This window comes from Nelusetta ayraudi, unplaced genomic scaffold (assembly GCF_046127955.1).
Source record: "Nelusetta ayraudi isolate G7.1 ecotype Tasmania unplaced genomic scaffold, CSIRO-AGI_Nayr_v1 ptg000017l, whole genome shotgun sequence".
Taxonomy (NCBI): domain Eukaryota; kingdom Metazoa; phylum Chordata; class Actinopteri; order Tetraodontiformes; family Monacanthidae; genus Nelusetta; species Nelusetta ayraudi.
This window is the reverse complement of record NW_027466067.1, coordinates 994,766-1,008,525: the sequence shown is the minus strand read 5'-3', so window position 1 is coordinate 1,008,525 and position 13,760 is coordinate 994,766. Positions and strand designations below refer to the sequence as shown.

The following is a 13,760-nucleotide window of genomic DNA, read 5'->3' as shown; positions in this document are numbered from 1 at the left end:
GGCATATACTTGTATGTCTACGTATGATGCGTATTTTACCAACAAAAGTGTATTTATATTTTTAAAATGTATATATGTACGCTTTTGTTTTGAAAATCGAGGAGCAGTGGGTTTACGGAAAAGAGCTTCCGGAAAGGATTGTATATCGCGTATCGATAAACAATCACCTACCTGGTCTAAAGGCTCTCATAGCAGGTGAGGAGTATTCATTCAGTTGGTCCAATATGAAAGATGTTCAGACTACCGTTATTACAAGTATATGTCGTTGATGTAGCGCAGTCTTTGTCAGTCTGCTCTTTGGTAAAATCACGAAGCTGTTTCTTTGCTGGTTAGCTACAGCTTAGCGCTAGCTAAAACGTAACATTAGCTTGATGCCAGCCATACGATACGGTACTCGATAGGTTCAGGTGAGCCAGTCTTCATTACATTTTAATACGGCTCGTCTCGACGACAGGCATTCATCGATCAAGATAATACATTTTTATATGTCAAAATCTCCGATTTTTGTGCTTGTTTACATTTTGTACTCGCACCTTTCTTTATGTGCTAACCAGTCTTCGTTGGGCAGAATTCGCCTAGATTTGTCCAATGTAATCGTAGGGGTTTTTTTGTTGTCACACTCGGTTGTGTCTCAACTATTCGTGTTTTCTGTTTTACCGGAGGTGTTGTGTCAGTGAAGCTGTTCGAAGAAAAGTCATGTCTGGTGACGTTAGACCAGCGCAAGTGTGGTAGCGCCTTTATTCTCCTGGCGTTGTCTCTGCTCGACGAAACAAAGCTTTATATAGTTGAACAGACATTCAGAAACCGGTTGTTTTGCGGAGGAAAATGGTCTTCTAGTGGAGAACCTGGATAAACAACATGTAGGAGTGCGGGAACAAAAGCGGCCGATTGTTCTGCATTAACCTCAGTCTAATAATTACGTAAAGTACGATGTGCTTTTATTGTCCTGCACGGGACGATTTAATACATTAGAAGTCCTGCTGGCACGCATACCTGATATAATGCAGCAGTTGGTAAATAAGCTAGCCATACTTTTTCCGTTGTAAACACACAAGTATTAACGTGTTTTACAAGAACCACATTTTTTTTTTTTTTTTTCAAAGTTACTAGAAATGCAGGAAGTGATTGTCAACTCTTTTTCTCAAGACACCCTGAAATGTCAGTTGAATTAGGCTAGACTCTGCCAAATCTTGCATTCAGCTTTCATGTCAGCATTTTGGCCATAACGTCATACTTGCACTTATTTTCTATTGATCTGTTTTAGTGTAACTGGGGATTAATGCAATCATACATCCGACTGAGTTTTATGTCTACTATCAATTTATTGTCTGATTTTAAAAAATTAATAAATTTAAAAAAAAAAAAAAAAAAAAATTGGGCCTGACTCTATCGGATACATTTGTAGTCCCACATAGTCCTGGCAATTGTTTTAATTATTTCTATGTATATTTCTCAATCACGTTATTTTACAGTAATCAATTATGTACAGGTTGATCATCAAGGTTAACGCAGAATTTTTTTTTTTCAAGTCTTAACTTGAGTTGTTATTCGTGCTCACTGTTGATTTCAATTCTGGTTCCTCAGGAGAAGATTGAATTATCAGTACCAGCTGAGGCAGAACACAGGGACTGTGAGTGGGTCATCAGGCAGTCTCCTTATGTCAGGCCGCAACGGGTCTGCAAGTGATGCAGACTGCCGGATCTCTGAGGACTGCCGCGTCCCAGATGTTGAGCTGATGGAGCTGGGGCCGCTGCTGGAGGAGGGAGGAGGGCGACAGGCGGCAGCTAAAAGCGTCCACCCGGAGGTAGGACAGCCTCGGGAAATTCCCCAAAAGCAGAAGAAAAAGCTCGGAGCTCTCACCAATTTTTGTCCTTTTTTCAGGGAGCTCCGATGCTCGATGATGAGGAAGAGGACGATGACGAGGTGGGCGAGGTTCTGACCCTTCCACTCCAGGCCCACCACGCCATGGAGAAGATGGAGGAGTTTGTACACAAGGTAAACGCTTATCTTCACAGGTTCCTGAAGCTGTTAGGTCGCGGAGTTGAGTTGCAAACCGGGACTCGTGCACATGACTTTTAACTCCATAGCCAATTATGTAATTGACCAACAAATAAGGGGTGGAGGGGCGGCGAGCAAGAGAGAGAGAGGAGATCCAGAGCCGTTAAAGGCACTGCGGCGTTTCCTGCTGCGCCGCTTTCCACTGCATTAATCATTGCCACCAACGTTAAGACGGTTACACCTCCCCTCTGGTCACCGGGCCGCTCCACTCTTCCACAATCTGACCCCGGCACCAACGCCACCCGTCCAACCAAAACGCAGCGGTGAGCCGGAACCGCTTTTGCCGTACGGCCCTGCTGCGTTCAGGACGCTATGTACCAGAACGACTGAAAAATCAGTGGGGGGGGGGGGGCAACGGCGGCTGCAGAGCAGTAATAATAATTCACCATGTCCTCTTTCATGTCCTCCTCCTGCTTTTCAGGTTTGGGAGGGGCGCTGGAGAGTCATCCCTTTCCACGTCCTGCCCGAGTGGCTGAAGGATAATGATTACCTCCTGCACGGACACCGGCCCCCGATGCCCTCCTTCCGGGCCTGCTTCGGAAGCATCTTCAGAATTCACACTGAGACCGGAAACATCTGGACACACCTGCTGGGTGAGAGGGGGAGAAAGGCCTTGCACGCACCTGCCTTTAGAATAGAATAGATTCTTAACAAAGTGTTTATTAATCCCACAGTGGTGAAATTTGTATAATTACAGCAACGGCATAGTGCAAAAAAGATGGAAAATTATATTCATTGAAAATAGATAAGGCAATAAAAACTAAAATCTAAACTGTTTTATTGTAAAAAAAAACAAACAAACAAGATATTTACATCTTATGAACATTTGGAATATTTACAGCTATCTACATACTGACATATAGATAAGGGAGTAATTGAAAGCATTTTGTCGACAGTCTTGTGTTGATTGCTGCATGTATTGTATTGCATAGCTGCAGTATCTTCAGTCATTTGTTTTCGGGGAAAAAAATGTTTTGTTTTTTTTCTCCTTCCTTTAGGGCTCATCTTGTTCATCTGTCTGGGCACGTTAACCATGCTGCGGCCCAACATGTATTTTATGGCCCCACTGCAAGAGAAGGTGGTGTTCGGGATGTTCTTCCTGGGAGCTGTGCTCTGCCTCAGCTTCTCCTGGCTCTTTCACACCGTCTACTGCCACTCTGAGAAGGTGTCTCGCACCTTCTCCAAGTAAGTCCTCACGGACGTGCATGTGCATGCTGATTGGCCAGGTCGGTCACGTGACCACGTCGTGCAGCTTTGAAGCTTCGCTGCTGTTAAACGTTGCTCTTTTTAACAAAACTAATGCTAAGAAAAATAAAAAAGCCTGAGAATTGATTCCACGGCTCAGTAATGAGCTTTTATTCAACAGCAAATTCGCAGTGACATTGCAGCTATACCAGCGTTGGTATATCGTCCCAGTGTTATTCTAATATTGCAATAAACATAGCGTTTTGTTTACTTTATTAAATTCTGCAAAGGCGTCACATCATTTACATATCTTTATGTGGATCATTTCAGAAATGTATTTTTCAAGCTCTCAAAAGTGATATTTACTTATTTTGTCTCCGAGTTTTTCTAATCCCAATCTTAGGTTGATGTGCAGTTTGAAATGATAACGAAAGTTCATTTGAAATTTTTAAGAGGCCGTCATCAGACTATCTACCAGATGTGAAGATTTGGGCTTCCATTTGTGGCCACCTTTTCTCAACGGTTTCAATTTGAATCACATTGAAAGGATGCAACACGTGTGCTTTTGTGTTGAGGTTTTACTTGAACGTAGGATTGAAAACTCAAAATTCTAAACCTAAAAATGTTTTTGTGTGTGTGTTTAAATGCAAGGAATCAATAGTGCTCTTGCATGCTTTTAAAAAAAAAAAAAAAAGAACTGCAGCTTTTCTGGGCAGATTTTAACTCCTCTTGTTTGTCTGTGTGGTTTCCTGTCATCAGGCTTGACTACTCAGGCATTGCACTTCTCATCATGGGCTCCTTTGTGCCATGGCTGTACTACTCCTTCTACTGTTCCCCTCAGCCTCGACTTATCTACCTCACTATTGTGTGCGTCCTTGGCATTGCTGCAATCGTAGTTGCCCAATGGGACCGTTTCTCAACACCTCGTCACAGACCTACAAGAGCAGGTATCCAACGTTTTTGTCGTCTGTCAGTAGTGTGTGAACACTAATTACGCTGATTAACTGCTGAGCTTGTTTTTGATTTGTGAGATAAGTCAACTAAGAAGAGGAACATTTTGGAGAAGAACCAGTCGTATCAGTGTAATAAATGCAGAAATTGTTTCACATGGGCTACAAGTCCTAAAACAACAGCAAAAGAAAAGAGGTTTTATCTGAGGCGTGAAAAATTTGGAGGCAGACTAACAAATCCAACAGCAAAATTAGAGACAAAACATTTAATTTATACAACTTCACCGTTGATCCGGGTTCAATTATTAAAAATTGATATTTCAGAAGAGAAGGGAAGTAGTAGTAAGTATGAATTCAGCCTTTCAGCAACAATAACCTACGACCCTGTTTTCACTTTGCAGAAAAGCAGGTCATTTACAGGCATTTGAAATTCCCATTCATGTGGAAGCTGTCACAGATGGAAAAAAGGCGGCATAGCATTTTCTCTCCCCCATGCAAAGAAATCTGTGATGACGTTGCGTACATACGATATGTAGGAAACACTGTCACGCTGCTGTGCATTCCAAATTTTCCAAATTTTTGCTGCGCTATTTGACTGAAGCGTTTGTGTAGCTTTCGATGTAGAGATAATCTGCAGCATTAACAAGCGACCTGGCAGAACCAGAAGTCATTGCACTCAGTGACCTAAATGTTGTGAGCGTACATCACTTCCTGTTTTGTCTCGACTCTCGTGGTTACCGTCGCGTCTAGCACAAGCTGGTTAATTACTAGCCCGCAAAGGCGGACCCGAGTCAAAACACGGGCATTCGGGAAAACGTGCCGGCTTTGTGAATGTGTGAAAATGGCACTGAAAATCCCAACATTTTGTTTTGTTTTTATGTTTTTTTAAGGTGACAGTTCACAGGCATTTTAAGTGAAAACCACTGTGCCTGCTGTGCAGCCATCTTCATGATTTCAAACCACGGTGTCTCCCTCAGGTGTGTTCATGGGTCTTGGATTAAGCGGCATTGTACCAACCATGCACTTCACCATCGAGGAGGGCTTTGTCAAGGCCACCACAGTCGGACAGATGGGCTGGTTCTACTTGATGGGGGCCATGTATATCACTGGTGCTGGTCTTTATGCAGCCAGGATCCCTGAGCGCTATTTCCCTGGCAAGTGTGACATCTGGGTAAGTGCTTTTTGTGTTCAGGATCTGCATTTTACATTTACACAGTCTTAAAAAAACAACAACAATGGATTTAGTTTAGTGTAAAAAAATATGCCATTTTGTTCATAAATACTTGTACGTGCTGCCTGTATTTTAGAATTCTTTCCTGCTTGCTTATTTTCTGAGCATCAGGTACTGAAAATTATACTATTGATTGATTGATTGATTGATAAAGTACAGGCACAGAAAAGTCATAGAATGAAATAGAACAGAATAGATGCACTTTAGTGATCTCAAATTGGGAAACTACGCTGTTGCAGCACTATCCAGTAATTACAAGAAACATTTAAGTGAATCCATATGCAACAAACAAACAATATATTTAGCAATGCGTTAACAGTAAGACTCTCAAGTTGTACCCGGCTGCCTTCACTAATGCTTTCACTTCACTCTGCACAGTTCCACTCTCACCAGATCTTTCACGTGCTGGTGGTGGCGGCAGCTTTCATCCACTTCTACGGGGTCTCCAACCTGCAGGAATTCCGCTACGGCCTCGAGGGAGGATGCACAGATGACTCGCTACTCTGAGGGGCGCAACTGTGATCTCACTCGTGCTTTTTAAAATTGCCCCACAAACACACTTGAAAAGCTGCTGGAATTCAATATATAGTCAATTATTGCTCCTACTGTGCTTCTGATTTGCCGAGGGTGGGGGGGGTGGGGGTGGGGGGGGGGACTTGTTTGTTGTTTCAATGGACTTTCTGTTTGGCCTCCTTATGCTCCAGTAACGTAGCAGTAACCAGCCATTAAACTACAGAAACTTTCATCAGGCACCGCATCTTAGAAATCTATCAAGCCTGAAGTCGGCGTTTTCAAGTCAGTTCAACGTGGGGATTTTTTTTTTTTTTTTTTTTTTAAACCTTGTAACTGATGGTTTCTTCTCAAAAAGTTGTCAAGTACCCCAGACCTCTCCCTAGTTTAGTACCGTTGCACAAAGTGTACAGATAGTACGGTTTGTGCTGTAGCAGAGTGCACCAACTGTAATCCATTCTTTTTTTTTTTTCCTTCCCGCCAGTCCTTCATGCAGGTCAAAGGATGAATGTACTGTCTCACCAGAAGTTAATTCTTGGTGGCCTGCGCAGGTATTCATATGTTGTGTTAAGTGTGTAGTTAGCGCCACAAGGTTGTTGGGTTTTTTGTTCCGTTTGTTTTTATGAAAGCGCTCTGACACACAACTCTGTGTTGTAAGCATAAGGAGCGTCTGGAAGCACCTCGCAAATTGACGTGGCTCCTCTTTGTGTGCAGTGAACGCTCCAAAATTTGATTTCATAGAAAAAAATAATTACACAACAGTGTAGGCGAACATAAAGCTTGAGGCTTTCGAATTACGTTCGACAACTCTGAGTATTATAAACTGTTACGCTCAGCGGAGCTAAGAAGTAATACAATGAAACTAAATGTTATGCTTTACTTTGGACACCTTCCCTTGTATGGTTTAGATTGTAATATAAATCCAAACAAACTGCTGATGTGCAAGACACATCTGATCAGTTATGCTGAGAAATTTACAATATACGTTGAACTTTCAGAAAACATTTTTATTTCCGTTTCTTTCTCCCAAAACAACGTAATGATTATTTTCTACAGTTCCTGGGCTACGCACAATGTACAGATCTGGATATGTCAAATTGTGTTGTTTTTTTTGTTTTTGTTTTTTCGTGGAGAGACCTTTCTTTCATGCTAGATTTTCTGGTGCAATGAAGTGCAACATGCACACAAGTTGTACACTATTAAAGTCAGAACTTTAACTCCCTGGATGGGTTTTACAATGGGTTATGTATGATTAATATAATCTTTTAGTAATCCTGTGCCTTAGGCCAATGGAAACATTTTTAAAAATAAACGGCCTGTCTTAACAGTCAAGGGAGCTTCAATGACACATCTTGTTTTCCTTGCCATGTATACAATCAAATCACTATTGAACATACAACTCCATTGATAGGTTGTATCAACTGCTGTTTAAAGAATCCTTTTCTAGATCAGCTTATTCAAGCTTTATTACAAAGACTAAAACAATGTGTGTTCTTGAGTTTAATGTCTTGTGTAGAAAGTGATAAAACCTACATTTCACAGAAATGTAGACGGAAATATTTATTAATGGTGAACTTGGGAAAATTGTTGGAATAAATCTTTTTTTTCCACATGTAAAAACCCTGTGTCCGATTTGTGTTAAATGCCGTCATGTAACTAGCACCATATAGGTTTGTTAACATCTTCGAAGCTACAGATTTTGTTACAATAAACTTGTGTTAAATTTTTATTAGACCTCCACCTTTAATTCTTAGAATTCAGATTTTATTAAACATTTGTGCTTTTTGTGTCAACACTATATTAAGTTGATTGGCCTACAGATCAGGCAACAAGAGTCCTGGGGCCTTTCGGTGTGAAGTTTACGTGTTCTCCCTGAGTTTGCGTGGGTTCTCTCCAGGTTCTCCAGCTTCCTCCCACAGTCCATAAACATGCATGTGAGGTGCAGTGGGAGCTCTCAGTTGGCTGTAACTGTTTGTATGTGTGTGTGTGTGTGAGTGGGAGTATTGTCAGTCACGGCGTTGGTAACTGCAACGACAACAGGCGCTTGCTTCCAACAAAAGGACAGTCTCAAAACCACCTGGATGCATCCTCGGTCCAAACATTGGCACCTCATAGACTATGTTCTAGTGCGCCAGCGAGACCTCAGAGACGTCCTACACACCAGAGTGATGCCCAGCGCAGACTGTCACACTGACCATCGCCTAGTGAGCTGTAAACTCAGGCTGCACTTCAAACCCAAACCAAGTAAGGGAGGGCCCCCCAAGAAAAAGTTCAAGCTTGACAAGCTTCAGTCAGCTGAAGTGAAAGCTGGCTTTCAGGCAGGCATACAGTCCAGGCTTGAAAACGTCTGCCCAGAGGAGCTCTCCCCTAAAACACTCTTGAGTCAACTGAAGATCGCCATTCTGCAGACATCTGGAGAAGTTCTGGGGTTTACCACAAACAAGAACAAAGACTGGTTTGACGAAAACAACCAGGAGAGCCAGGAACTGCTGGCAAAGAAGAGATCAGCCCACCAGGCCCACTTAGCTCAGCTGTCTTGTCCTGTGAAGAAAGATGCCTTTCGCAGCAGCAGTAGCAACCTCAAGCGAAAGCTTCGAGCGATCCAGAATGAGTGGTGGACCAACCTTGCAGTCAGAACCCAGCTATGTGCCGACGCTGGTGATTACAGAGGCTTGTACGAAGCCCTTAAGACAGTGTATGGCCCTACTCACCAGGTCCAGAGTCCTTTGCCCAGTGCGGACGGCCAGGCGTAGTACTCACCACCCTACTGTACGGCTCTGAGTCGTGGGTAACCTACCGTCACCACCTACGCTCGAGCGCTTCCAACACCGTTCTCTCTGCGCTCCATCCTCAACATTCATTGGAGTGACAATGTCACCAATGCTGAGGTCTACGAGCAAGCGAAGATCACCAGCATCGAGGCCATGCTGCTCAAGTCGCAGCTACGCTGGGTAGGACACGTTTCCAGAATGGAGGACCATCGAATGCCCAAGATAGCCCTGTACGGAGAACTCTCCACTGGCTACCGTGACAGAGGTGCTGCAAAGGAACAGTACAAAGACTCTCTCAAGAAATCCCTGGGTGCCTGCAACATTGACCTTTGCCAGTGGTTGATGCTTGCTGCGGACCGCCAGGCCTGGCGTCACACCACGGACCAGGCCGTCTCCTCCTTTGAAGACTCCCGCAGGGCCAACCTGAAGGAGAAACGCCGCAGGAGGAAGGATCGGGACGCTTCAGCAGCTGTACCAGACCAGACTTTTGACTGCACCCGCTGCGGCAGGATCTGCTTGTCCCGCATCGGACTAGTCAGCCACCAACGTGCCTGCAGCCGACGTGGACAGCCGCCTTTATAAATCTTTGTTGACGAAGCCACGCCAAGATATATATATATATAGAGAGAGAGAGATTTATATGAGTCCAGAACTTTTGAGGTCAGCCACTGAAAAGCTAACCGAATATTCCGCTCTTTCAGGGCGGAACTAAGTCACTGTTGATGTGTTTCCAGACGGGAGTTTTTGGGGAAGGGATATCAGGACGGCTACACGGAAATCATGCTAGTTTAAACCTGGCTAATTAGTCACTTTATTACAGTTGTATCGGCAGTGTTTTAACTTCAGCATTAAGGTACGTTTAGTAGCTCTTATCCACAAGTCTACAGTTGGTCAAGTGGAACTTAAAATGGACGATTGATAATGTATTAAATTTACGTTTAGCTTTAGCATAAGGTTCAGGCTCCGATATTGTTATTAAAACATTCTTGTTCCGTTAAGGTTTTAAAATGACGTAAAATATTTCTGACTGTGTGTCGCTTACACTTTGAAATATGCTTCAAAACGATATATTTTATTGTGCGACTTCCGCATTTTTCATTAAACGAGTGGTAACGTGAACCAATAGATGTAGTCATCAGGACTAAGATGACAAAGATGTTCAATTATTTTTTCCTTTTTTTCTAAAGTCGTGGTTAAAATCTTTAAGCATGCGCTTGTTTCTATTAGTAGGAACTGTCTGTGTGCATGAATACAGCCAAATGACGCATTGACATAACATTATGGCTTTTGATTTATTGTTGACTTAAATCTTCAAGGGCCAACAGAAATCAGACTTTTAGACCTGAACTTCAAAGGGGTCTGACACACATATCTTTAAAAAAAAAAGAAAAGATTATTATTAATAATAATAATAATAATAATAATAATAATAAAATAAAGTCTCCTTTTATTCTTCAGTGTGGTCAAATTTCTGTCACAAGAAATTCATTTGAAGTCATAATCCCTATTTTAATTTGTCACCTGCTAGGTTAAAACTGTTAAAAAGCCGGTTTGAACGGTTACATTTTCCAAATCAAATTTGATTCATATGCATGGGACACATGGAACTTAATTTCACGAGTACACTCACTAACGGCAAAGTATGTTGTGTTTCAAGGCGTTCAGTCTGATACTGCATTCGTGGATGGGGCCTTGTGTAATGGCATACAGTTGGGTTTATGCAACCACAGAAGACATGTATCCTTCAATAATAAGAATAAGTGTGTCCTATCACCCTCCTGACCAATCCTGACAGCATATGTTGCCTTTTAGTGCATTCACTGTGCACTTGGAAAGTTAAATAACCGATTTGTTTTTTTTTCTTTACAAGTGTCCCTCGTGTTGCCTTGTTCAATCTTGTTTAGTGGATATACAAGCCAGTGACCAAGACTTTTCATGTTCACTGTGATGCATTTGCTGTCTACAGGAATAAGAGATGGATGACAATCACCAGTCGAGTGAAACGTCTGATCGATCTGACCTAGTTTCTGAGAACGGCAAAAACAGCAAGTCCATCGTTTGCCAACGCTGTGGATCCAAGGTTCTGTGTGAGGGAACAGCCCTGTTTGCCGAAAAAGAGGTAAAATGTCATGACTAGACTGGAAACAAATTCCCTCTGTAAACTACCTCCAATTCCTCCAGTTATCCACATGCACTTTCAAATCGTGCATCCAAAACTACCCCGCCCTCTTAGCACCTTTCTTAAGACCATGCTGCTCTTAAATGTGGTTAAATTATTGTCTTTTAGTGTTTTTAAAGGATCTTGAAGTGTGTTTTACTGTGTCCCTTCAGGTCTGTTCGAGCATCATGATCTGGAGAACCATATTTACATATTGTCTTACTGACAGATATGCTTAGTACTCAAATTATCCTCAAACTTTTCGGTAGATACCTGGCTTACATTTAGGTTTTGTTTAACTAAAATGTGATCTGTAAATTTGTAAAAGTCTGACATATTATATACTTCATCTGAGAGATACACTGTTGCTTTAGGCAAAGCATTAGCATTTTAATTGTTTGAAAGTAACTGTGCACGTCATAAAGTAATGCTGACATAAGTTACCTTGTTGTTTTTTTGTAATGAATTCTATCAATGTGTGTGTGTGTGTGTGTGTGTGTGTGTGTGTGTGTGTGTGTGTGTGTGTGTGTGTGTGTGTGTGTGTGTTTTCTCACCAGCTGTTTCTACCATCCATGCGGAAAAAGAGCAACCTCAGCACCACAGAGGCCTCGGTGGATGGGGAGACTCTGACTGCCCACTGGTTTGTGGACGACATGTTCACTTTTGAGAATGTGGGCTTCACCAAAGACGTGGGCAGGATCAAATATCTGATCTGTGCAGACTGTGAGATTGGACCGATTGGCTGGCACTCCTTGGATGACAAGAAAAGTTTTTACATCGCAATGGAAAGGGTGGACCATGTATAGTACGATTCCACGCGACCGACCACCAAGAACTGAATGATAGTTGTACTGGCAAGCTGGTTTTTCTGTATTTACAGTGAACACTGACTGTTGACTGAATCCATAACACACGTGCATTCTTTCATGTTTGTTGTTGTTAAATGTGTGATGTTCATTATAATGAACCCATATCCGTCTGTTATGCTAACGTGACTACATCCTTCATGTTGTAATAAAGATGTTTTAGGGAAGGTTTGGTAGACTGCTACTTCAATCTTATAATATGAATGAATGCATAATGACTTTACGCTTGTAAAAGTGACCACTTTAGTTTAGAATTTGTAAAGTCAATTTATTTTATTTCTTATTTTAAAAGATTGTGCGAGACTGTTTTTTTTTTTGTTTGTTTTTTTAAATATAATTGTCATGATAACTTTAGACAGTGGCCTTTATCAATTTATAAGAGTTTTTGAAGGTTTTTTTTTTTTTTTTAAAGACAAGTTTGAAATGGCAAACAAATTTTGGCAGAAGAATGGATGAATAAGCCAAGGACAGAGACCCTAGCTCAGGGTTGGGCAAACTATTAAAAAAAAAAAAAAAAAAGTAAGTCATAATATAGCTGTATTTCATCATTATTTCCCCCCCCCCTGTGTTTTAAGAGTTATTTCAATATAGAGCTAAGTACTGTGGGGCTTCAAATACACAGATTTTGTTGTAACTTTGTTTTTGTTAATTTCCTATTGATATTAAAGCACGTTTTCTACATATCCCATGAAATATATCTTCCTCCAATGAGGTGGGTCACCCGAACACTCCATCCATTTGTTTCTGCTACGCCCACCAGTCAAGAAGTTCGCCCACCCCTGACCTAGCGGCGGTGTTGGATTGTGAGTTTGAATTGGTTCACCCGGTTTAGACGTGCACATTATTTTAAAGGTGCAGGTTTACTACATGCCACACGATGTCGCAACTGCGGCAGTTCGCTTCTTCTTCTTCTTCTTCTTCTTCTTTTTTTTTTTTTTTTAATTGCTGTTCCGAGACAGACGTCGACTGTTAGAAGAACAAGGCTTCGTTGTCTGTTAAAATGCACCAATCGCTGCTCCGAGTGTTTCAGCTGAGCCCGTCAAAATCAGGCAGTGCGGTTCAACTCTGCAAAATATCAGTGAAAATGTGTTTAAAAATGCATCTATGAGAGAATACAATATGTGGGCATTTTTGTTATTCATTTAGTTTTATTTGTTGTGTGCAACATATGCCCACGTCAACATTAGGCTTTCGGGAATCTATTACTTGCGACAAAAGACCACAAGTGTCGTCGTCACGTGGTCTGTGCGTGAGTTTCCGAGTGCGTGAACCCCGGCTATTCAAACCTCTCATGGTGAATGCGCTCGATGAACATATTACCGTATTTTTTATTTATTTTTAATTATTATTATTATTTTTATTTTATTTTAATTTTTTTACTAAACCGTGTTGTTTCTTTCATCAATTCATCTAAATATATCAACCTATTTTACCCTCTCGTTACTATAATAATTTACAGGACAGCTGGACTTTAATTGATTATTTTTATGGCTGTAGAATCGTTTTTGTGATTGGACGGACGTACTGCGGAAGTACTAGCCTACCGTAATGACAACTATAAGGGCGCAAATGTCTATTTTTATTTTATTTTTTCGCTTTCTAGAGTTTTGTGGTTTTTTTTTTTCGAGATATCTTAAACAGTTCAGAGGTTATGATTATGAAAAGTACGCGTGTAAAATCTTGTCAGCGGGTGATAGGTATATAAAATTAAGTTACAAGTTTGATATAAATTTGGTCCATAACCTAGTCAAGTCTCGCTTCATGGATTTGCATTCAGGTTCCTGAACTATCAACATATGTCCGTCTAGTCCCACCAATCAAAGAGCTCCTTTCGACCATTTAAAAACAAAGCGCCGGTCAACGCGCAACGATCTAAGCGGGTCTCTTTGAGAAGATAACCGAACGTAGCCCTCCGAGCTTCTATTCTTTCCACACGAGCAGGCGGCTTGCGGAAATCGGCTGTATCTGTCCAGTGCCCGCAGATAGCGCACGTACGCGCTGACAGGGTGAACGAATCAAACCCACACTAAA

General features: G+C 41.7%; 2 protein-coding genes across 3 annotated transcripts; both read left to right on the top strand.

Moving 5' to 3' along the window:
* Nucleotides 1-87: 87 nt before the first annotated feature.
* Nucleotides 88-7,554, top strand: adipor1a (adiponectin receptor 1a). 2 transcript variants are annotated; one of them, XM_076024476.1, is made up of 8 exons: nt 88-195; nt 1,585-1,804; nt 1,882-1,995; nt 2,480-2,651; nt 3,057-3,243; nt 4,003-4,190; nt 5,171-5,364; nt 5,803-7,554. In XM_076024476.1, exons 2-8 carry the CDS (start codon nt 1,658-1,660, stop codon nt 5,929-5,931), a joined length of 1,131 nt encoding a protein of 376 aa, XP_075880591.1. In that variant the 5' UTR covers nt 88-195; nt 1,585-1,657; the 3' UTR covers nt 5,932-7,554. The 2 variants fall into 2 exon arrangements, with proteins under 2 accessions (XP_075880591.1, XP_075880592.1); XM_076024477.1 differs by lacking the exon at nt 88-195 and adding an exon at nt 288-401.
* Nucleotides 7,555-9,409: 1,855 nt separating this feature from the next.
* On the top strand, nt 9,410-11,896 carry rabif (RAB interacting factor). Its single transcript, XM_076024470.1, has 3 exons — nt 9,410-9,558; nt 10,672-10,824; nt 11,421-11,896. Exons 2-3 carry the CDS (start codon nt 10,681-10,683, stop codon nt 11,667-11,669), a joined length of 393 nt encoding a protein of 130 aa, XP_075880585.1. The 5' UTR covers nt 9,410-9,558; nt 10,672-10,680; the 3' UTR covers nt 11,670-11,896.
* The last annotated feature ends 1,864 nt before the right edge of the window (nt 11,897-13,760 follow it).